General features: G+C 45.5%; 1 protein-coding gene across 3 annotated transcripts in view; it reads right to left on the minus strand.

Moving 5' to 3' along the window:
* Positions 1-7115, minus strand: part of MGAT5B (alpha-1,6-mannosylglycoprotein 6-beta-N-acetylglucosaminyltransferase B) — a 171783-nt gene extending 164668 nt beyond the window's left edge. For all 3 annotated transcript variants that reach the window (XR_003996677.1, XM_030534903.1, XM_030534902.1), the window contains exons 1-2: positions 6365-7115; positions 95-207 (exon numbers count right to left, since the gene is read on the minus strand). Coding sequence is in view for 2 of the 3 variants with exons in the window: in XM_030534903.1 (XP_030390763.1) it covers positions 95-207; positions 6365-6432 (181 nt within the window). In the remaining variant the exon portion in view is untranslated. The remainder of the gene's footprint in view (positions 1-94; positions 208-6364) is intronic.
* Between the last annotated feature and the right edge of the window lie 18806 nt (positions 7116-25921).

Here is a 25921-nt window from a genome sequence, read left to right on the forward strand (position 1 = left end):
AAGGATTTATTCCATTACTAGTCACAAGGAGCAAAAACCAGCACAAGTTCTCCTCTTTTAAAATAGTTTTCAAAACAGTTAAAATGCCAGTTACCTTCGGTTCTGATGGTGAAGGGAGAGTCTCCCAGTCTTTTGGCTGAAAACTGGCCTCCCAAAGATGTCATTAAGAAGCACAGGGTGAAAAATCCAATGCCCAACACAAATATCCTGAGGGAGGAGAAAAAGAAAAGATAATGTGAGACACACTCAGTAATGGCTTTTCTGCTAAACAGGTTGTCCCACAAATTACTAGTAAGATATGGGTCTCTTCACTGACAGGCCCACATGTCCTGTGGTCTTATTCTCAGCAAAACCACTTCCACCCAACACCCCCTCAACAACTCATTTGCACTGACTTTTTTTACTGAAAATTCTGTATGAGGGGGGAAAAAAGGGGGGGGGGGCATTTAGAGGTGGAATGGGCAATCGTGCCATGTACCTGACCTCTAATCCTCAGCAACTGATTCTTAATCCTGGTCCTCTTGGCCATTCAAAAAGGGTTGGCCAAGTCACCAGTGTTGATCTGTTTTAGTAACATAGGAAATACCAAGCCAGATCAGACCAATGGTCCATCTAGTCCAGCAGCCGGCCAGGCTTAGAGGTGCACTAGGCACTGAGCAGCTCATTACTGTCAAGACTTAGGTGGCTTTGTATATGCCACCCAGCAGAAATTTTGGTGCCTAGAGGACTTTACTGGCAGAAACAAAAGCACCAACAGAACATAGGTGCCTACTGGGTTAGCTAGCAGCCAAGTGGGGGTTCTGAGGATCTAAATTTTGGACCTAGGCACCTAAAGTGGCAGTGAGGCATTTAAATCTCTTTGTTGATAGAGCTTTTTGGGGTTGGCTTATGCCCTGAAGCATGAGGGTTGATTATCCCTTGTAGATATTTTGCCTTTAATGACCCTGTGGATGCTCTCATTATTATCCATCCTCTATTGAATCCTAGTGCGTGGCCTCAGTGATATCTTGTAGCAGTGAGTTCCACAGGATGATTATGTGTTATGTATGATCACTCTTAAATGTATTGCCTTGTAATTTCATTGGCTGTCCTTTTGTCCCATTTTGCATAGTCGTCCGCTGTTATTTCCTTTCTCTCTGCTCCCTAGGGGAATCTTTCCAGCCAATACAATTTAAGCTAATAAACTAGAGGTGAAAGGCTTCACATTCTATTCCCAACACCTTAGCCAACCAGCACTCCTGCTAAGAGGTGTTGATGAGCACTGTACAAATCCTTTCTATTGATAAAGTCTTCATCATTATGCAAGGCCTTGTTTATGCATTTTAATTTTCATAATTATGATCTGGCAAGAAGCGATGGTTAAACTCCGCATTTAACAAACAATTCAGATCATAGGGGAAAGAAAGAAGGAACCCCCCCCCAATTGCTGAAGAAAAAAATTCAAAGGGTCCATGCGTTCGAGCATCTCATTAGAAGGAAAAACTTCACAATTTCAAATGGATTGCAGAGGAAGGGGAGGAAGCTCAAGATTTTAGGTACTTGAAAAGATGCACCAGGTCAAATCCTAAGTCGGTTACTTGGGAGAGAAACAGCATTTAGCTCGGTGGGATTTCTCCTAGGAGGAAGGAGATTTGCGGGGGGTCACCCTTAGTTTATAGGCTGTCTCTTATTTTGTTCCAATTTTCTCCCTTTCTTATGGCAGGAAAGTGGGGCTGGGGGAGGCTCTCCATTCAATAGCTCATCTCCATGGAAGTTTGGACTGCAGTTCTTTGCGCTGGTGCTTAGTATTGGGGAAGTGGCCAAAAGATACCAGGGGCCTGACTGAACCTCACACTGGTGTCAGTCAGAATTATCTCCATTGAAATCAGTGGACTTTCACAGTAAATGAGAGCTGCATCCAGGCCCGTTAATGTAGTCCATTAACTTCACCTGTTGTTGAACGTAGAGTTGATGACCATGTAGCATCTACATTCCGAGCTGGCTGTTCATCACGTGGACTGTCACCACATATTAATTTAATTCAGGATGCTTTGATTTTACAAGGTTCTGGTGACAATTCTACCTAGAATTCTACCCTGGGACTGAAGTATTTACAATCCCCTGCTTTAGGACTATGTCCAGGAGGAGAGTGCCAAGTTCTGCCCAGTTTATTTACTGTCAGTTTGGAATAGCGGCATAGTTTTTAAATAGAGTTATTGAGGATTCACACAATTATAACAGAGCAAAATCTGGCCCTGGAGATTTATATTCTGATGTTCTATATATCATTTGGTATCTGGAAACGCATGCAGGAAAAGACTGCAGCATCCTTTGAAACCATGAGCTTTCCATGGTCCTGAAACACCAGAGGCCTCTCACACTGGGTCACCAGACCTCAAAATGCTAAGCAGCATCATTAAACCTCCAAGGGAACAATTCATTCTTAGCCCTGGTCTACACTGGAGGGTTGGGGGGGGGAATGGGTCTAAGTTACACAACTTCAGCTATGTGAATAATAATAGCTGAAGTTGACGTACTTAGATTTACTTACCATGGTGTCTTCAGGGCAGTGAGTCAACTGCTGCAGCTCCCCTGTCGACTCTGCCTGCGCCTCTCGTGGCGCTGGAGTACAGGAGTCGATGGGAGAGTGCTCAGGGGTCAATTTATCGCATCTAAACTAGATGCGATAAATCGATGCCTACTGGATCGATCGCTGCCCGCCGATCCGGTGGGTAGTGTAGACATATCCTAAGGTTCTGAGGAAAGAAATGGCTTTTCTACTTACAAGTTTTCACAGCACTCCTCTTTAGTTCCCCAAAGAGAAGCATAGAGATGGCTGGGGTAAGGCGTTATAGCTGACTCGTGATTAACTTTTGGCTCCATCGGGTACTGCTGGGTAGAATCACTCACTGAGGTACCTTTGATTTTGAAGTTAGACACATTAGAAGTGAGCCATTCACACAAGTTTCTATAAAGAAATCCTCCTCTCTATTATTTTATCTCCTCCTGCTATGTTTACAGAGTGCTAGCTAGCAATCAGCAACTCTTCTCCATTCCCAGGGTACGCTCACAGATTTGGGACTTTTCCCTCACCATACTAAGCTTATCCGGAGAATGATTAATGAATTCAGCTGAGTGCGACTTTGATTTCAATGGGCCAAAGCTCCAGTTGGTGCCTGGCAACTACACTGATGCTATGCTGATTTGCACCTGTGTGAATCCAGCCCATTGACTTGAGTGGAGATAAGCTGATCAAATGCCAGCTGACGTGGTCTTAATAGATTTAGGTGACCACTATGGACTGCAGACCAGCCACATTACTACACAAAGCTGTGGGGGGCATGTCTAGATTCCAAGGGTTTGCCTACACCGCAGCGCTAACTTAAGTGTGGATAAGAGAGGCCAGCTGCTCTTGAGTTAGTCTAGTTCACGTGAGAGCATCCACACAGATGTTTGGATTAGCAGCACATTAGCAACATCCCCACTGTGTTAGTAGTGTGAGCATCAACAGCTCTCAAGTGTCAACCCACACCCCCAGTAGCTTGAGATTAAAGCACCACTTGAGTTAGAGACTCGTGTGTGGACAGGAGTCGGATTAAGGGAGAACTTGAATCATACCTCGAGCTAAAGCTGCGGTGAAGACAAGGCCTAAGAACATACGCAAGTCTCACCACATGGTCACTACATGAAATGGTGGCTCAGGATCTGTAAGGGCAGAGTTCAAACAACAGGGTGTGCCACAGGTGAGGGCTGAAGTGCGCTGGTAAATTGGTGGAGGCAGGCAGAAGTAGGGCTAGAATAGGAGAAAAGCTGCAGATCATGACACCTTTAGTTGATCTGTGGGATGCTCAAGGCCTACACTAGCAGGGAGTGAAGAACATCAGCAAAGCTGTGGGGCAGGGCTTAGACCTAGAAAATAAGTGGGTGCTGCAGGTTGGGTTTCCCTCACCACCTCAGTCCTACTGCACTGGTGTTTTTAGCCTTTCGGTTCCGATGCTTCAAAATATTCCCACCAAACACCATTACCGATGAGTTAAACCAGGAAGAATCCTTGCTACCAGTTTGTCTAAATGACTGAGGGGGAAACACCCCCTGAGGTGCTTTAGCCACAGTTAATCACATCTATTTTCCTGTGATATAAAATCTCAAGGAAAAAACATCTCTTGGAAAAGCCCGATACAAGTCTCACACTAGTTTAACAGCTGCATACCCCTATTGATTTCATTTGCTCCCAATTTACACCAGTGTAAGTGCAGAATCAGGCCCTAGTGTACTGAGAACACTGTCCAGATACTTGAGTCTCTTAGCAAGACCAAGCCCCCAAACTGGTCACCTGGCCCCATCCCCAAATCCCCACATACATTTCCCCTCCTGTTCCAGTCTCAGGCCTAATTTTAACCAGATTTGGCTAGTGTGCTATGACTCATTGCTGTTACTCCTACTTCAAGCCTTATTCCCAGGATACTGCTAGAAATGAGATTTCCCTGCTCCCAGAGGGGGAGCTCCTTCCACTAATTTCATTTTAGTGTTTAACAAACATATTTATGGAAGTGATTGAACAGCCCCTCTCAAAGTGGCCCTGGCCCCGTCCCCTGCTGAAGGCAGCCGCCGAGTCCAACACAACGCCTTGGGCGCTGCTGTTCTATTAAGCAGAGTGTCATTCAACAGGAGCAAAAGCGACAGCTCTAGATGACGGCTGCGTATAGTGTTTGACACAATTGGCACAGCTGGTGAATTGCTACAGAGTAACTGCTTTCCTTTAGCCCCCTCCCTGCCAGTTCAGGGTGTGCCCCAATCCACCTCTGCTTCATCCATGAGTGTTGCACCTGTTAAGTCAATCAGAGTTTTGCCCTGGACTTCACTGAGGGCATTTCACAGCAGTGAAATGAGGATGAGTGATATGGGAATTTTTCCCACCCCCTCTTCAACATGCAGCCCAACAGTGGTTAGGCACCTCTCCCTTCTCTTCTATCCTCCTTCCAGGAGGCAAGTTCTGCTATCCAAAAGCAACAGCCTACAGCACAACCTCACAGGTGTGCCCCTTCTACCCATTTGCTATCTCCCCAACCTGTCTGCCATCAGATTGGAGACAAAATCCCTACCAAGCCAATGGAGAGGTACCATCCCCTTGCTGACCCACTCCCAAGTCCTAGCAGAGCTACCTGTCCCACCTGTTTGCCTGGATGGTCCAAGAAGGTGGGCAGTCCAGTGACTGGAGCACTAACCTAGGAGTTGGGTAACCTGTGTTCAGTTCTTACATCTGCCACAAACTCCCTGTATGGCCTTGAGCAAGGCACTTAGCCTCCTTTGTGTCTCAGTTCCCCATCTGTATAATGGGGATAATCACACTCCCATACCTCTGAGAGGTGTTTGCAGGATAACTACATTAAAAGACCGTGAAGTGCTCAGATACAATGGTGGTACGTGGGGGCAGATAAACTCTTTAGACAGATGAAATTTCAGCAGCAATAATTCTCAAAAGCTATCCCACGTGAGAAAAGATAACTCGACCCTTCCTTCCATCCCCCCCAGCCCCATTTCCTTTGGCCAAGTTTAAAACCCAGCATCCTGGTTCGTGAAATCCACTTTGAATGCTTTTGTGTTACTTGGACCATCAGAAAGCACTGTGATGGGTTTGTTTTGATTCAGACCTAATCTTTATATTTTTAATTCCTCACCCATAAGACACAAACAAACAATGCCCTTTGGAGGCTGGATGTGCACAAAGTAAGACTCCTCAAATCAGTTTTAAAGAAAGCACACAAGCATTAGAGAAGAGTTTGCATGTTAATGGACAGTCCATACACACACAAAGACGTACAGCAAGGAGTTTATGCAAATCAATAGTCATGGAATAAAAAAAAATTGTAGTTGTTGAGGGGGAGGAGATCAGTAAGTAGAAATGCATAAATTCATGTGGGAAGGGGAGCTTGGAAGGTCTGACTTTGGATGAGATTCTGCTCTTGGTTACAGTTTGAATCCGGAGCAATCACATTAACATTATTGGATTCAAACCAGTGTCACTGAAAGCCAAAGCTGGCTTTTAATTTGAATGCATTGATTCCCCAGTGGGTGCAAATATCACCAAGAAAGGTATAAAAAACCTGTGACTAATACCCAACTGATATTAGCATAACAAATGAATTAGCAGGTACAGTATGCAAGAACCACATATCAGCTCCCATCAAGCTGACTTAAAGGCAAACTTGCTTTGATTCTTGACATTTCAGTCTGGGATTGATTCCCCTGGAAGACAGTGAGTGCTAGGAAATTTGTTTAGATGAATTATTCAATTTCAGCTCCCTGAAGCTGAACAGCAAAATGGGGTGCAAAGGCCAGGGGGAGGGAGGGACAACGGTAAATAAAGCAATAAAAAGAACTTTACCTAAAAGGTCTCAAGGTGACAAGACATCTTCTGATCATTATTTTTCCATCCGAATTGACTGTGATCATTGTTCAAACTTATATAAGAAATAAAAAGGAGGCAACCCAACACTTTAGCCAGCCATACGCTGTGGTTACACAGTGCCCATGGTTAGGACGATTTGTATACAGAGTGGGGAACGCATCCCAAACCAATCTAACTTCATCGAGAGGGATTTTAGCTCTTCTGCTCCAGGTAATCTACTTCTCTTCCAATGGAGCAACCCTGGTGAACGTTTGTCTGCTCTGAATGAAATAGATCTTAACAGCACAAGCACGACTGAACCAGGTTCTCTTGCAGGATTTTCTTATTCACATTTTGGAGGCAGGTTGTCGCAAACAGCAGCACTTCTGTCCATCCATCTCTCCTCACAGCAGATGGAGCAGCTGGGAGACACCCTGACTCCTTCATCACATTCACTTTTTGCTCTTCTTCCTGTTCTCTCCAGATTTCACCTTAATTGGAGTCAAATGCCAGACCCTCACACCACCACCACCTCCCCCTACACACACAAACCAGCATTCAGCACCTCCAGCTAGTTGCTGTCCTCTGGGAAGGCTTCCCAAGTCAAAAGTCTGCACTGTTCTGGATTCTGATGGTGTTCCCAATCCTCTATGTCCACAGATGTGATATCAAAGCCAGCTCCATCCGATCCTGGGAGCTCCCTTGCACAATCCTAGGTATTCAGCCTCTTGCTTTAATCTGAGCAGGCACTGCATTGTTTCCACCAGAGAAGGCTGCACTGTTCCAGCTGGGATTGGCGAAAACCTTCCTGTTAACTTGTGGATTGGGCACCATCTAGTGGTAGCCATTGGATGGCATCAGTTGCCTTCTGTTAAGGAGTGATTATGTTAGTAGGGCTGAGCCAGCAGCTATGCTGGCTCTTGGAACTTCTTCGTTCCAGAGATTTCAATGTTTCCTTGGCTGAAGACCTATATTTTGAAATCTCAACCCCTGGCATCTTTTACCAAGACAACTGAGCCCCCATCCCTACCAGTGAACTCCTAAATTTTAATAGCAGCAGTAAATCTCACATTAATAGAGTACCCTTTATCTTAAACTGCTTCACAAACTATCAACAGCAAGCACCTCTAAAATGCAGCCACCTCTGGGGTGAAAGACAGGAGTCAACCCAAAAACCACCAGGCAGCACAACAGATGGCAGGGCAAACCCTTACTCTGATGAAAAGTGCCTGGGGATATTTAAAGCTTGGAGCAAAAATGGCCTGGAGTCCAACTCTGCCTCCCTCGCATCAGTGAGGTCACTGGGACTGCTCCTGTTTTACACTGCTGTAAGTGAAATCAGAATCCATCTCCTTGTCTATTCAAGTTTCATCCACAGAGGCCCTCAGCTGCTGATGCACAGGGCTCATTGCATCTGTGGCAATGAGATAGACCTGCTGATCTTCTGCATTGTTAATAAGAGCATGGCCCTTTGCCATATAGAAAGAGTGAGATTTATCAGAGAGGCAGCACAGTGGTACCGGTCACCTCTCACTAACCAGCTATCAAACCCATGTAGCAAAAGCACTTGAAATGGAGTTACTCCAGGTTTACACCAGCACACGTTAGGGCAGAACTTAGCCTGGCAAGCACATGTGTGACACTGACAGACCCCAGTCATTGGCAGGCAGGACTGCACCTAGGGCCTCTGGTGTTTAGTGCATGAGCCTCTATGGTGTGAGCCAAAAGCCAACTGGCTGTGGAGCAGACTCATCATCTCTCCCTAAGTGGTCTCAATGCCACTAGATGGGACAAAACACCACACCCAGGAGGTGCATGGATTACACATACATAGGTTCTCAACCTCCCCACTGAGAAGCGGCCACCATTAGTTCTGCCTCAGTGCCAGGGACTGCACTTGACGACCTAGTGAGGTTTCTTCCAGTTCTCTGTTTCTGTGATGAAAGTAACCTTAGCACCGATGTGATAACTAGTCTTTACACTGCTCGACAGCCAAAATGCTTCTGAAATAAATGTAGTCCAACTTTACTAATTTTGGGTCACTGAGAATGAAAATGATGCATAAAATTGTTGATTGGCTCTAGTTTTCAAGATATGCTATTGGGTCAGTATATATGACCCTTGACTTGGGAATGGCGGAGGATAAGTGAGTTATAAAGGGAAGGGATCTCAATTTAAATCAGAAATGGCTAAAATACATCTTTGACTGGATCTATGAATAAATCTATGACTGGGTTTGGACAGTACTTGCTTTTTAGGCAAAACAATGAATGATGCAATCTGAAGCTGGTATTGCATCATACATGATATGAATTGCATCATGTTATTCCCAGAAGTCATGGATGATGCAATCATAACGAAGCTTACATCACTCTGCTGAACAAATTGCCCCATATCAGCTCTAGAAATCATGCAGTGTCGTGCTCTCTTATTTGTCAGTGTTTGATTTTGCAAAGGGACACATTTCTGTTTAGCCAAAGTGAGCAGAGATGCCTCGTACTTGTGTGAACAGTGCAGATAACTTCTGCTATGTTTGTGGTGAAGTGACTTTTGCATCACAAAAGCACAGTATAACCACTATGGTTAAGAAAGCCTATCACCTTTCTTTTGGCTGCAAAATTGGAGATCGGGACAAGAGGTGGGCCCCACACATATGCTGCAACACTTGTGCAACAAATCTTCACCAGTGGTTGAACAGGAAAAGGAAATCTATGCCTTTTGCAGTGCCAATGATTTGGAGAGAGCCAACAGATCATACCAGCAATTGTTACTTCTGCATGGTGCCTCCAGTTGGGAAAGGTGTGTCAAAGAAGAAAAAGTGGACTGTGCATTATCCAAACATTCCATCAGCTATATGCCCAGTACCCCACGGAGAAGGACTGCTGGTTCCTGATGCATCAGAATCATTCTCACTTGAGTCAGACGAGGAAGAGGAAGAGGATGAAACTTCTGGTCCTGAACCATCAATGTCACAGGACCCACATTTTCTCCCATCCTCCTCCTCTGAACCACACCTCATAACACAAGGTGAACTGAATGACCTTGTCAGGGATTTGGAACTACCCAAGAGTAAGGCAGAGCTGTTGGGCTCCAGACTACAGCAGTGGAATCTCCTGGCAGGCTATTAGGGCAAATGGAGCCCATCAATGCTTGCAGACTATTGCTGGACAGTGACAAGAGATGCTCCATTTAATGAATACAAGAGACAAGCCAAGAAGTGCCGAGTAGACACTGAATAGGACTAAACTATGTATATAATAGTTTTTTGCCTTTTGTTTCATAATAAATTTTATTTATATAACCCTTTTGCTGATTTTTAAAGTGTTACATAAACAGGACAGGTGAACTATTATCATGTAAAGCAACCATAAACACATGAAAAGACCTAGGTTTACAATTTATGATTAAAACACTACTATCTACACAATATACATAGACATAAAATGTAAAAACGTAACTATCTTAGAAACAGTAGCCAATCAGTTGTTTTAATTGTCATATTTGAATTCAGCACATCAAAATACATACTAAATATCACATTTTATCTCTGAAGCAGACGATTTCTCAAAAATTGTAGACCAGTGTTATAGATGGGCCATTGTAGGACTTATCTGGGAGATGGCACATAAATGGGAAATACTTTTAGTAAGAACATCCTACTCTCATGGAAGGGACTAAATCCCCAGGAAGAGACTGATCACAGCACCAAGAACTACAAACAGCTGGAATTTGCTGACCTTCTGATCATACTGTACAGCTCATCTCTTGGGCCCAGTCCTGGCAGGAGGCTGAGGGTGGAATCTCTCTAGCAGGGAAGGATCAGGAGAGGTTTGGAGCCATACTGGTCACAGACCTGGAGATCAGCTGATGTGTGGTGTGTTGGGAAGAAATGAGGCAGCTGTTGCTTTGCTCAAAGTTTATTGTGGATCACCCATGCTCTTGTAAACCAAGGGGTGCCCAGAGTGACCCTCTGCCATGGAATTTAAGAGCAGACTCTCAAATAAAATGCCATTTTACTCCCACCAGTGCAGATAAGACTAGCTCTCACTACAGTTAGCAGAGCCCTGCCCATGGATTCCTGCCCCTCCCTCTCAAATCTAGTAGAAGGAAGGCTCTACTAATTCTATGGAAGCCCCCTCTCAAGGGAAAATGGTGGTTGCCAGAGTGGAGTTTGAATTGGTGGAAAGGTGATTTCCCACACACAGAGATGTAGACAGCCAGGTCCAGTGTAACACCAACAGATCCTGGTCGTCAGCAGGCGGGATCAAACCTGGGATCTCTGGAGCTAAAAGCCACATTGCAGACTCCAAGTGGTCCCAGTGTCTGTAGGGTTGACAGATCACCATATCCAGGAGGGGTGTGGGTCACACCAGCACCCACAGGCTTGGGCATGGACCAGCACACTGCTGAGTGCCTCAGAGCAGGGCTGAGCAGTGATAGTGCTGTTGGCTCACAGAGCACGTTCAGGTACTGGATTAGAGTGGAGCTGGGGGTATTGCTAGGTGAGCAGCACTAACAAATAGGCAGCACGCAACTCCGAAGGAATTCTGCTCCCGTGGTTTACAGTGCCACCCAAAGCCCTCGCTGGAATTATGTCTTTGCATGATTGCTTTAGGTGTCATTTTGATTGCAGCATAAGGAACCCACAGCCTCATTATGTACAGTTGGATGTAATTTTCATTGACCTGATCGTACCAGCTCTGCTTCTGCATACCCAACTAGCCCACTAATGAGCATTTCTTGTATGAGCATGAAGCATCCTGGGAGGTGGAATCAGAGACAAGAGTCACTAATCAGAATTAAATGAAGGGGGGCACGTTGTGCCTCAATTTACAATGACTCAGGGTGTGAACCTGAGTACAGCTGGGTGCAGAGTCTGGCATACTGAAGAGGCAAGCTCTTTGGGGACCTTCTCTTTTCCAGCATGTGTATGTACACCACCTTGCACAATAGCATCTGATCCCACACTGCTGCCTCTTCATACAGCTAACGGTAACAACCAGGGGACGTGACCTTTCTATGGTAGATGTGCTTGCTTCGATGAATGCACGCCTCCTTCCTCCTCTTCATCCTCCCTTTCCCATTCACCTGCTTTGCTTTTCTCACCCCAAAAAGAAGTTTGAAAACTATTTCCCTTCCCCAAAATGGCTTATCAAATGCTTTTCTGCCGCTGCTTTATTAATAGGACAGTCAATGCAATAAGAACACCACCCACTCTTTTATAAACTAATTGCAGGCTTCCTGCACTTACACAAGTGCCCTACATTTTCCCCATTAGGCTGATCAAGGTAAAATGCCATGTTATGACTGCCCTGACATCGCAATGCCTATTTCCATAGAGACCTGGGGCATTGACTCTGCTCCTGTTCGTGCAGCGTAAAGCAGGAGTAACTCTGCTAAAGTCAGAGTTCCACGGATATATAGGCATCGTAAGCTGCATTGCAATCAAACGCGGGATAGCTCAGATCAGAGACAAAAGTTTTCCATCAAAACAAACATTTTTTCCATCAATAGTATTTTTCATTATAAAATAACCCCCAAATCAGATGTTTCAGCAAAAACCTGAAAATGTTTTTGATGAAAATTAACTAAGGGTGGCGATTAATCACAGTTTACTCTCACGATGAGCTCAAAACAATGAATCACAACTAATCACAATTTTAATCACAACAGAATAGAACCTTAATTTCAATTTAATAAGCATTATGGATGGTTTTCTACATTTTTAAATATATTGGTTTCTATTACAACACAGAATACAAAGTGTACAGTGCACGCTTCGCAAATATTTGTAATAAAAATACTGTAAAAATGATAAAGTCGTATTTTTCAATTCATCTCACACAAGAACTGTAGCGCAATCTCTTTATATTTGTAAGTTGCACTTTCACAATAGACTGCTACATAACTGCACTCAAAAACAAAATGTAAAACTGTAGCGCCTACATATCTGCTCAGTCCTATTTCTTGTTCAGCCAATTGCTCAGACAAACAAGTTTGTTTACATTTACAGGAGATAATGCTGCCCTCTTGTTTACAATATCAGCTGAAAGAGTGAGAACAGACATTCACGTGGCACTTTTGTAGCCAGCATTGCGAGGTATTTACATGCCAGATATGCCCAACATTCATATGCCCCTTCATGCTTCGGCCATCATTCCAGAGCTTCCATGCTGATAATGCTCGTTAATAAAATAATGCAGTAATTACTTAGTGACTGAACTCCTTGGGGGAGAATTGTATGTCTCCTGCTATATTTTACCAACATTCTGCCATGTATTTCATGTTATAGCAGTCTCGGATGATGACCCACCACATGTTGTTCATTTTAAGAACACTTTCACTGCAGATTTGACAAAATGCAAAGAAGGTACTAATGTGAAATTTCTAAAAATGCTACAACACTTGACCCAAGGTTTAATAATCTGAAATGCCTCCCAAAATCTGAAAGGGACAAGGTGTGGTGCATACTTTCAGAAATCTTAAAAGAGCAACACTCTGATGCAGAAACTACAGAACCCAAACTACCAAAAATGAAAATCAACCCTCTGCAGGTGGCATCTGACTCAGATAATGAAAATAAACATACATCAATCCACACTGCTTTGGCTTATTATCAAGCAGAACCTGTCATCAGCATGAACACATGTCCTTTAGAACGGTGGTTGAAGCATGAAGGGACATATGAATCTTTAGCACATCTGGCACATAAATATCTTGCAACACCAGCTAGAACAGTGCCATACAAACACCTGTTTTCACTTTCAGGTGACATTGTTTTGTTTTTGAATGCAGTTTTTTTTGGTACATAATTCTACATTTGTAAGTTAAACTTTCATGATAAAGAGATTGCACTGCAGTACTTGTACATCTTTTTCAATTCACCTCATTTTTTACAGTGCAAATATTTGTAATAAAAAATATGAAGGAAGCACTGTTCTCTTTGTGTTGTGTTGTAATTGAAATCAATATCTGTAGAAAACATCCAAAAATATTTGAATAAATGGTATTCTATTATTGTTTAATCAAGCAATCACATGATTAATTTTTTTAAATCGCTTGACAGCCCTAATCCTTTTTGCTTTTTTTCTAGAAACCACAAGAGCTAAAAACTTAGTTTTTTTAAAGTGAGATCTCAGATGACTATATGACTTCCAGAACTGGGGGTTTCAGGAAAGCACTGAATATGTGGAGACTCAATAAAATCATGGGAATTGGTAACACTTCATTAAATTAGTAACAGAGGGTAGCCATGTTAATCTGGATCTGTAAAAGCAGCAAAGAGTCCTGTGGCACCTTATAGACTAACAGACATATTGGAGCATGAGCTTTCATGGGTGAATCCAAGAAATGCATCCAGTGAAGTGGGTATTCACCCACAAAAGCTCTTGCTCCAATATGTCTGTTAGTCTAAGGTGCCACAGGACTCTTTGCTGCTTTATTAGTTAGCAGCACCTAGAGGCCCCAGCCAAGATCATGACCCCACTGAGCTAGGAGCTGTGCTAACAATTCCTGGCCTAAAGAGCTTACAGTGTAGTTAGACAAGACAGACCAAAGGGCATGAGGAGAAACAGGCACAGAGAGTAAAAGGCCACACAGCAGATCACTGGCAGAGCAAGGAACAGAGCCCAGGCCACTTGACTCCCACTCTGTTGCCCTGTGCACTAGATTACACTGCCTTCTTATCAGCCTGCCACAGACAGACCCTTCTCCTCACCAACTACTGCCACCTCAGTGAGGGCAGGGGACACTAGCTAGAATTTGATTCTTAGCAGCAAGCTAGTTATTTGATCCCCTATGTCAGCGGAGTCCCAGCTGTTTCTCAGCATCTCTGAATGCAGTTACTTCAAACAAGGCACAGGGCAGGATAGAGCTGGATTGCATTGTCAGAACCACAGGGAGTAGCTGGTTCAGTGTGCCTGCCAACACACATTACAGAAGTCTGGCAATTAGAACTGCTCAGCAGAGGAGATCCAGGGCTAGTTTTTTCAGGGTACTGCATCTTGGACAACTAAGAACCACTAACCTGCTATAGGAGCCCAATGGAAACCCCTCCCCCCTTGTGCCCAGGCTTTCCCAAAATGGTGCAGTAGCATGGCCTGCCTCCCCAGCCCAAGGACTGACACCACACCGTCAGGCCCTACCTGCAGGGCACAACTTTAGTCTTTAAGCACAAACTTCAGACAAAACAGCCAAACAAAGCAGTTCCTCTATCCACCCTGAGCTATAACCCACTACTACTTGCCATGCTAAAGGAAGACATCTTTCCCTTCACACCTGCTGCTTTAGAGTCTACCACAAGAGCCCATCTCCATCCTGCAGCAACTGTGCCGCTTGCTGGCTTTTATAATCACTTGCTCCCTTCCCAGCTGAGTCTGATAATTGAACTGGGCTGGCTGAACCCAGGGTCCCTGGCCCTTAAAGGGGCAGACAACCCTGTTACAGCCCTCATTCTCACAGATAGCCATACAGATGCACACTCTAAGCATGCATCTTAGTGGCCAAGAAGAAAGCATGAGATCAAAAGCACTGTAATCATTTCAGTAGTAGGAGGTGCTCAGATACTCTGGGGATGAGGGCCAGCTTGAGATAGACAGCTTACAAATCAAGACCGTACTCAAAGAGCATCAGAGAACCCTGGCCCTGATTCTCTTGGTTTTACACCTGTGAACTCCATTGGCTTCAACAGGCTCAATTCTCTTTTGCACCAGGGTGAGTGAGAGCAGGACTAGGCCCGTTGAGTATACTGGAGTTATTCCTGGTATACACCAGGCTGAGAGGCAACACAGTCAGGCCACCATCACCGCTAGTAATAATAATCAGGTAGAGCATTCTGCCAAAGGTTGCCAGGTGCCATTCTGGCAGCCAGGGATTGCCAGCGAGGTAAGGAGCTCTGGCCACATCTCCTTTTCCACACTCATGCTCCATGCATTGGTAGCCAGCAGGGCAGCAGGAATAGAAACAGCCCAGTATCTCTCCTCCTTTGGAGGAAGCGCCTGTGCAGACAGCATGCTCCCGTGGCTCGCTATGTTTGCTTAAGGGCTGCTGGGTGCCCACAGAGCAAGACAGAACTGTCTCTGCCCAATGCACAGGAGGATCCAGACCAGACTGTAAAAGAAACAGCAGAAGTGAGAGGAGAATGAGACCAAATGCCACACAAATCAAATGCCCAGTGAACCAAACTCACCTGAGTTATTCGTAGCAGAACAAGCGAGGCAGAACACACATTAGAAGAGCCTGGAGTCAGCTGTCTCCAGGGTTTTGCAGAGTACCGGGAAGGTCATCTCATGGCTTGAGAGGTATTCCTGCAGCACCTGGCAGAAGGAGCTGATTCCACAAATTAGCTCAAGTCAGACTCCAGCCTCTAATTGTGATCGCCCTTGGGTTTGACATATTGATTGGGAGCCCGAGACTGCTCAGGTTCCAGCTGGAGACAGCAGACAGATGAAAAATCTAAATAAATAAATAAATAACAAGCAGTTTATTGTGTTTGAAATCGCCATTTAATGTGCTTTCACTGTGGCTCCAGACAGCATATCAAGAGGCAATTGTCCATTATCTTATGTGGGTGTGTTGAGGCATTAGTAATGTCATAACAGCACCCACAAACAATGTGCAAAAACTCATAAACACTAACATTAGCCAGGAAACCTAGATTTGCAGGAACATCTCCATGGTGTGATGAGGAAAGTGGGAAGAGGAATCAAACGGATACAGTTGTTTCTCTGATGCATATTTCATGCCTGGTGTTTCAAAACATTTACGTTAATCCCAGGAGTGAGAGGAAATATGTCTGTTTGATTTTCATTTATAAGGGAAAGGGCATTTTCATGTTTTCAGAACAGCCTGGGAGATTTGGTGGGAGAATTGTTGCACACACTTAAAACAACACAGCAAACAGAACATTTTTCCAGCCCAAAGATGTGACAGGGAGACTATTGCTAGTGCTTCATGTCTCTGGGCAGCCATGGGATCACCCATGAAATGCTTTCAAATTGTTACTCACAGTATATTAATAGAGGTGTCTGATTTGCAATACATCAACCCCACGTATTCAAAAATCATGGGTCAGGTCCCCCATAAACCTTGAGACCGGTTTAAAAACTATGAGATTTTTAATACAACAACAATGAACTTTTGCTTTCTGCCTGGCTTCTGAGTCGTAAGGGCACACACAGGTCACGCTTTCAAGCTTTTCTCTGCAGCCATTAAGGCTAGAAACATTTTAAAGAAAAAAACATAGCAAGCTGAGATTCTCACCAAATCGCTTGGCTCCAGGAGCCGAAGCTTTAAATGAAATATCAAATACTGCGAGACTTGCACTCAAATGGCAAGAGTTGGCAATGCTGAAATTGGGTCCTCAGTTCAGCATATGAATACTCAGATCAGACCCCAGGCATTGGCCATCCCCAGTGACTGCCAGAACAGATTCTTTATGGGCCCAGTTCAGCAAGGTACTTAATCACATACGTCAGTCCAGGCCTATTCAGCAAAGCACTGCTATGTCCAAATGGTGACTTGGATGAGGGACTCTCCAATTCCTTTTGACTTGCTACCCAAGGCAGGATTTGAATTCACGTCTCCAGAGGCGACCAGACATCTGTATTGTCCAGCCCTCCCTCAGAACACATTTTCCTGATGACAGCCTGTTTCTAGCCTTATAGGGAAATTGATCAGCTGTTGCTTTTCTATTTCAATAGGCACTTGAAGTGCCATATTCTATTTATACCTCACTTTTGTAAGCTTGCCGTCTCGGTTGCTGCTCAGTGTCGCTTTCTGGCGTGGTGAGGGAGCGGGTGGCGTAGGAGGCCTGATGCTTCAGGAGACTGAAGAGCTGGCAGTGGTGGTTGTCTATGTATATTCCTGGCTGGCCAGGAATAGCAGAGGGAGCGGCAGAATGAGAGCTCCAGCAATGCCAGGCCTGTCATTTCTACTCATGACATACCTGAGGCTAGAGAGCCTGGGGGATTTCAGTGTCCTCTGGGAGGGTGAGGAATGAGGGGATTGAGGAAAAATCTAGTGACCTATTTGTCAGGGTTCCCCCTGCCAGAAAATAAGGAATATGCACCTTGAATATGCCCAGAGGAGGAAATGTCCCCAAAGTTTCAGCATATGGCTATCGCTGATTTGGTCTCTGGAATGAGCGTGTTTAGGAAATCTACCAGTATCATCTTGAGTTGGTCACATGGATGGGCAGCAAAGAATCCTGTGGCACTTTATAGACTAACAGACGTTTTGGAGCATGAGCTTTCGTGGGTGAATACCCACTTCGTCAGATGCATCTGACGAGTGGGTATTCACCCACGAAAGCTCATGCTCCATAACGTCTGTTAGTCTATAAGGTGCCACAGGATTCTTTGCTGCTTTTACAGATCCAGACTAACACAGCTACCCCTCTGATACTTGTCACATGGATGGGGGGATCCAAGTTCAAGGTCCCATGTTTGGGCCCCTTATTCTCCCAGCCTTTGGGGTCTGGGAGCATCTCCTTTGGTGCTGTGGCGACCTCCTCTGGGTAAATGAAGGAGTAGTGCTGGCTAGTTCTGGGGAGAGCAGCATCTGCCCCTCCTCACCCGAGGAAAAGCTGTTAAGTTTCTGGGCTGAGGAGAGCGAGTGGCTGGATACAGGATTGTGGGTTCTCAGTGAAACTATCTTCTTCAGTGACCAGCTCCTGCTTGCCAGCGGTGGGAATCTCTGTGCTGGATTCAGAATGATCCAGAGCCAGAACCTTCTTCCTAATCTCTGATGCTCACTGGGGGAGAAGAAAAGAGGGGCATAGGAGGCAGGGTTGATTTCTCTGTGGCTCTGGTGGGCTTTCTTATTGTCAATGTTCTAAACTTGACACAAGGCTGCCGATCACATCACAATGATTTTACTCTGGATCCTCTTCTCCAGTCTCACTTACATACAGCAGCAAAGAGAAGCCTGTCTAACAGTCCATAGACAGAGGGGAGGGTTCTGCAGTCCTGGTTCAGGGAAGCATAGGCCATGCCAGCTCGGCCCATTGTGCTGAAGAGGGGTAGGACTTAGGTAGCCAATCACAGTGCAAGACAAATCGTCAAAGGGGTGAGGTTGAAAAGAACACAGAGGCCTAAAAAGCTTCCAAGAGAGGTTGTGGAATCCCTGTCACTGGCGGTATTGGAGACCAGGCTGGACAAACCCCTGTCAGGGATGGTCTAGGTTTACTTGGTCCTGCCTCAGCACAGGGGGCTGGACTAGATGATTTCTTGAGGTCACTTCCAGCCCGACATGTCTTTGATTCTGTGAAAATAATTCTCCAGCCTATTGGATGAATCCTTGTGCAGGAAAGCACCCCACAAAAAAAAGGGCTGAATCCCTAGGGTCAATTTTCCCCTTGCCCCATTACTTACATTTGCTTCAGCCTAAGCCTTGTACAGGGCTGGCTCTTGCTAGCAGCATGATATAGTGGTTAGGCCAGCCTAGGAGTTCGGAGAGCTGGATTCAAGTCCCTGCTCTGTGTGACCATGGGCAAGTCACATGATGAGCTAGGGCTGTGATTGCCCTGCTTAGGCACAAATACTGGGAGTCACTCTCAGCCAGCTAGCATGAGTGCAGATAGCAGCGGAGCTGTGGTAGCATGGCTAGCAGCAGCGGAGACATAGCTGATTACAAACCTGCCTGACACTGAAGCACTCCTTGAGCTAGCACCAGGTTGTGTACCCGAGGAATCGCATTCTTACCTCATAGAATAGACTGAGCCTTAGCTTACCTGTGCTTCACTTCCCTCTCTATAAAATGGGAACAACAGCACAGCCCTGCCTCGCCGGGGTGCTGTGAGGAGAAATCCATTAAAGGGCATGAGGTGCTCAAAGTAACAGGGGACATATGAGTCTGATAGGTAGTGTCCCAGATCTACAGGGTAGGTGCTGTGCCCTTGGCTTTGGAACAGTCTCTAGGAAGAACCCACTCAGTTTGCCAGACCCCCCACGGAGTCTCACTCTTCCTTCAAGGAAGGACACAGAGCCTACCGTCTCCTTCCACTGAACCTGTGGGTCTCCAGCATACTGTGAGCTCTGTTTGGCGAGTCCAACTGAGACCGACTTCTGGTAGAGACTTGTCCATTCTCAGGGCTTAGTGCACCTCCCCAAGCTTTTGCAGTGACGACCAAACAACAGTGTCAAAACAGACGGGGCTATTAGTCAGCTGGAACACAGCCTAGGAAGTCTTTAGAGCAGCACAGAGAAAAGAAGGCTAAAGCTTAGGCCATCCTTTTGAGCCCAGAGCCCGGCTAAGTGTTCAGGTTCTCTTTGTCTCTCTCCATCTCCCCTCCTTGTCGGTTCCCAGATGAAAGTCAGACTCCCTCCAGCAGCCCTGACAGACATACTATATTGATGTAAAACCCTAGTGTAACCAGGCCTATGTCTCCCAGCCTGCCCTGAGAACACATAGACCATTTTCCCCCATGGGTAACAATGCAAAATATAGGGGAAACTAGGCATACATAGGAGTCATAAAAATATTTCAGAAAATTCCCACTTCATCACAGGTAGATTTTCACCTCTGATGAATGGTTTGGCCAAATCCATTGTCCATAGGATTACTTTTTCCCAGCCAATGAAAACAACATCACATTAGCCAGCTGTGGAGGTTCTCCCTATGTATTCTGGGAAAAATCTCTCTCAGTCCCTGTTTGATGGTTCCAGCTGATTCCTGTTCCATGGGGGTAGAACCGCTAACAATGGTTTGTTATTAGAACATGCAGGAAATTCTCTCTGAGGAAAACCATTACCGGTGCATTCTCTCTCTTCACTATGCCTCTTGGTGAAAGTTAATCTTAATTGACTACCACTTCACTGCTTCTTTAATTTGATAAATATAAAATCCAAGCACAGTAATAAAGCGATCAATCATCTCCTACTGAGGCAGCCCGCAAAGCGATGGCCCCTAAAATCAATACTTTGAAAAAAATATATTATTATAGTTACAAATTAGGCAGCGTCTGGGAATGGTGCAAATAGAATTAACAGCTGGTTGAGATAGAAAAGACCAGACTTCCGCAAGGGGCTAAGACGTCTTGCCCAGGCGTATATAAGGAGAGAGACATCATCTCTCATTACGTACAGCAGAAAGATAATGCACTAGGCAATATGTCCAGTTGTTACAGCAGAGGAATAGGAGCCAGCACTGTCTGGTTGTAGTCCCAGCTTTGCCACAATGTCACTGCAAGCAAAATTCACCTCTGAGCATTAGTCAGAACAAGGCCTATGCTAAGTTAAGTCCCATTGACAGCAGTAGGCTCTTTTGGGTTGGCCTTCTGGGCAGGAGTGAATTTTACCCTGTATGAACTTGGTCAATGTCATTCTTTGTGCCATCAGCAAAATGGGGGTAAAGCTATCTACTCCACAGGGGAGTTGTGAGACTTTACTAATACTTGTAAAGTGCTTTGAGGTGGATGCATACTCACTCTTTTCTTCTTTATCTACAGCCATATCATCCTACGTCCTGGTGTAACTTGTCAGCATAAGCTGACATTGGTATTGCACTAGGAGATTAAGCATTTCAACACCATGCCTAACAGAAACTCATCTCCATATCTATTACACTTTGCTACTTCTTTCTCCTCCCTGCTCGGCTAACACAGCAGCATGTGAGCCTCTGGCCAGTCCTGACAATAGATCAGTGCGCCTGCTCAATGTACTGTTCTTTCCAAAACAAGAGTGATGGATTCTGCACACATTCCAATTTGGAATCCTGTCCCCACCTTAGATTTGCTGCACCTTTGTGCAAAAACAATAACAGAGAAAATTGTAACAAAACAATAAACTATAATGCAATAAGACTGGCTGCTTTCCTGAGCTCTACCTACGTACAATTTTGCTCTGGAGATAGAAAATAGAACTTGATTGTGGGAGCTATGAGGCCAAAGGCTTTGGGCATTGTATCATGTAGTCTCAGCAACTTCTGTCTCTCCTGTGTGAGATTTTCCTGCTGTCACCCCGAAGAAAGGCGCTAGTAATTTATAAAAGCCAATTTAACCTGAAGCCATTTGATCACTGGCTCAGTTTCAATAGCAAAGTTCAAATTAGCATCTAATGCTGTGTCTGAGAGGCAGAAGGGCACTTGGGCTGACTCCAACCTTCATTGCATTGGTGAAAATCAGGTATGATCCCACTAGAGTTGTTGAACCAAATTGTCATTTACACGGATGTTGCTACTTTGGCACTATAAAAGGGCCTTTAATGGACACTGCTGTCCTCCATGGCCAGCACAGAGTTAGTGTTAGGGATATACGTATTGCCCTGCTCCCAGTCCCCCGTGTAGAAGCCAGGTTTCACCAGTGCACTCTGGCTATTCGCTGCCTCCCAGGACCCATGGGAAATGGTGTAAGTGAGAGTATCCACACGGTTGCGCATACTTACACCACGGGCCAGATAGGCTGCTGAACACTCCCAAAATACTGGGAGAACAAAGATGGCTTAAAGTCACCATCACCTCCCGTACCCCTTCCCCATGCCACACTTAGGAACCTAGGAGCTGAGCATGAGATCCACAAGAGCCACTTGGTGTAAATCAGACATATGAGAGATTCAAGCAAAGCCTTCCACTCTCTCTGCGGCCGCATTGTCCCCAAATCAGCCCATCTCTGTGGTGCTTTATAGTTTAGTTGTCCAGGAAACACCACTGAGATCTGTCTTTTGCTAAGAGAGAGCATTTGGCCAATGTTTGTTGTTAAGCAGATTCAGCTGATTTGTTTTCAGGAGGTGTCTGGAGAGCACTCTGGGTTTTATGAGTGGAGGCACGTCTGCCATAAAGTAGGGGTGTCATCTGCAGCATAAATATTCCATGTGGAGAAGTGAGAGGTATTTGTATATATCCTGCTATATTAATCTAGGGCGCAGCTAGCTATTCACAATTCGAATTGAGTCTGTGTTCAACTCCAGAGTTGGTTCAGGCTAGAGGTCCAGGTTTGTGATTTTTGGCACAAGATAGCAATGGTGCTGGAAAGGGGGAGGGGTGGGGGTGGAAGGGGACCATAGCTCTCCCACTTTTTGAAAGTGGATGGGCCTTGCTCCAGCTGGGAGGAGTGGGGGGTGCTCGGAACCACAGCCCCATCATGTTAGGAGCTGCGCAGGCAGCTGTGGGGAGCCACAGGAACCTTCCCCTGTCCTAGGCAGGGCACCTGGGGTGCAGAGACATGGGCCAGGGGCTGCTCTCAGTGGGGCCCCCGCACCACGGACAGGTGGAGGGTCCGCCGTCGCTATCCACTGCTGCCCACCCAGCTCTTATCATGGCCAGGCTGTGGCTCCAAGGCCCTGCCCCCCAGCCTGAGCCAGGTTGAGGAGAGCCACGTGGGCAGCTGTGGGGAGGCTGGGTCCCTCCACCTGCCCTGGGCATGGGGCCCAGGTGATGGAACATGGGCAGGGGGGTTCTTTTGGCCCCACTTCAGGCAGAGCAGTTCCCTAGCCCCGCTCTGGTTTCCAGCTTGGCCAGAGTCTCTGTGGGAAGAGGAGGTGCAGAGCCTCGGGAGGGGTGGGGGCCCCTGCCTCCCCCTCCCCCCCCACACTTTTGGGAAGACTCCAACGCCCTTGCAAAAATAGCAGAAATCTAGTGAGATCAGCTGTGTTGAGCAAGATTTCTGCCATCTAAAGCCAAGATCACACAAAACACCTGTTTTCCTGTGACTTCAACCACTACCAACCTAGGTGGGAAACAGGATGGTTTGAGTTTTGGATCCATCTTGAAACCAAAACTATATGTGTGAGCTTGGATCTGGGGTTTGACTCCATCCTCCTCCATCCTCCTCTCCTTGAAATTCAAAAAATCTTGCATTCAGAGTTTGGGTTTTAAGCCAGCATCTACCTCTTTTAGGGTTTTATATTGCTACCTCAGGATCTGATCTCTAATAGTATCTAAAGGAACCCCACGCAAGGATAATGGCTCCAGCATGCTGGGCCCTGTACAGACAAGTGAGTAAACAGTCCCTGGCAGAAAGGGCTCATGATCCATACAGCAGACAGGATGCAATAGATGGATGAAAGAGACAAGTGGGGTTGGGAGAGTGGGTTGCGAGAATGAGATAACAATAAAGCAAACAGAGTTCAGTAGGCAAACAGTATTCGGAGCTTGCCATTTGCCTAATCAATGCCAGATAACCATAGTTGTGGCTAATGTAGTTTTATAATGTCAGGAATAAGAGCTGGGGGTAGAAAACTGTCTTATTTGGTTTTGTTGCTACACAGCTGCTTACACAGTGATACAAAACAATCAATCAAGTTGGATCCACAACCCAGCCAGAAGAACCCTCATTTCCTTCTCTCTTTGCACCACTTCAATTTCACACTGTCAGGATCCACTTTCTATCTAGGTCAGCCTGAGGCTTTTATACCAAACCCTCCTGGGTGGTCCAACCATTGTACAAAAATTCTGGATTTCCAACTGTACCAAAAACCTTTGTTTGATCAATAGATGAAGCCCATATCCAAAGCTGCGACTGACAGCACGTACCATCCCGGCACCTTGAGAGAGGCAAGAATTGCACTGAACATGGACACAGCCTCCTGCTGCATAAGAATGAATCTATTATATAAAGCCAGCTGTTCATACACTAGTGATGCGAGAGGTTTTGGCAAGAACAGAAAGGGTCAAAGTCAGACAATAATTACTCACCTGTGATGGATCATGCTTTCAGTGAAGGCATAACATGTGCCGCTGTGCAGTACAAGGGCATTTCACTTAGAGTTAAAGTCAAATAGGAAATATCAGCTAGGATGAGTTCTAATATTCTCCCATTGGACATTTTATTCATTTAGCATCCAAGCCATTAGGCCCCAAAGATTTTTAATATCCATTGCTTTCAGTTCCTCGCCTGTCAAATGACCTAAAGCAAATGCAGCCAGATGCTGTCTTGATTGAAAGATTTTTTTCTGGTTTTAAAGCAGTCTCCGGGAGGGCTCTATCCAGCCATCCTCCTGGGGGCTGAACACCCTCAACAGCAGTGGAAATTGAGGTGCTTGGTATCATGCAGGATTAAGCTCTGAGATTTTGGGTGTGATCATCCACTACATATGCAGGCTGGTGTGTGGAATTACCGACTGGGCACATTCACAAGCCACATGTGGAATTGTTACATTGGTCTCCGCAAAATTTAATTTGCTGGGGTTGGGGAAAAGGGGGCGAATGTAGATGCCAAACAGCCTGCCATGGGTCCAGGCAGGAATTATTCCGGATGTGGTTGAATCATTTAAGTAGATAAATTCATGGAGGTTAAGTCCATTAATGGCTATTAGCCAGGATGGGTAAGGAATGGTGTCCCTAGCCTCTGCTTGTCATAGGGTGGAGATGGATGGCAGGAGAGAAATCACTTGATCATTACCTGTTAGGTTCACTCCCTCTGGGCACCTGGCATTGGCCACTGTCAGTAGACAGGATACTGGACTGGATGGACCTTTGGTCTGACCCAGTATGGCTGTTCTTATGTTCTTAAGTGATAAGTTATACATGTCTCTAGGGACAAATTTACCTCTGTGCATAGAGGTGCCTTACAAAAACCAGAGATAGGTTAATTGGATGGAGCACTGCCATACCTCTCAAGTCTACATGTATGTTCCCCTTTTACTAGCACTGGTCCCTGTCTTTCAGCAATATTGGTCATTCCTCCATTCGGTCCCTGCAGAAACCTCTCTTGCCCAAATACAATGGCAAAATGAATGGTCGGAGAACACAGGTTGAAGTAATAGAGCTGTGCAGTCTGCACCAGCCTGGCATCCAGTGGTGTGCATATAGAGTGTAACTTGCACATTGATGGATAGGAGATGGGGTGTGCACACCCAGCACATAACTCACACAGCCGTTTATATCACTGCTGTATTTGGCCCAATGATTTCCATCAGAGATGTACCATTTTATTCCCGCCCGTAGTTTGCTTGCTGTGTTCAGTTCATTTCTATGGAGTTCAGAGGTGCACTGCTATTTTCACACCATTAATAACAATTTCCAGTGAGGGCAGGTTTGCAAGGGACCCTATAAAAGTGGTTTCCTAGCAGCGCATGATCTTGGACACATGGGGATATTTTAACATAGGGCCCCGTAAGACAAAAGCTTGCCTATTAGAGTAGAATGCTTAGTACAGACTTCACCTCTACAAAGTGATGTCACTAACAACTTCCCATCCCTTGTAAGTTTTGTTTGAGATGATCTGAGCCAAACCAACAAAACCACACAGGTCAGTGCAGCTTGTCTGGTGAGACATCAAGGATTCCAGTCCCACCCCGAAGCTTTCATGCAGCTGCAGTAGTGGGGACACGCTTCTCTTTGTGACACTTAGGCCAAAAGGGATGACCCATTGCAGGAGCCTTCCTTTTCAGGTATCCTGCCTGAGATACCTTGGGCCTGGTTTTCAGAAGCATTGGGCACCCACAGCTCCCGTTGAAATTATGGGGGGCTCTGCACCCCTGAAAGCCAGCGGTAAGGTGTCTCAAGTCGGGCACCCCAAGAATTGAGTACCTTTGAGTGAGAACTTTTGAAAATCTGGCCTAAACTATTTCACAAGATGCATAAACCAAGTTGTCCCTCCAGCTGGAGAAGGAAGAATAT

Source organism: Gopherus evgoodei, chromosome 15 (genome assembly GCF_007399415.2).
Source record: "Gopherus evgoodei ecotype Sinaloan lineage chromosome 15, rGopEvg1_v1.p, whole genome shotgun sequence".
In the NCBI taxonomy this organism is placed as follows: Eukaryota; Metazoa; Chordata; order Testudines; family Testudinidae; genus Gopherus; species Gopherus evgoodei.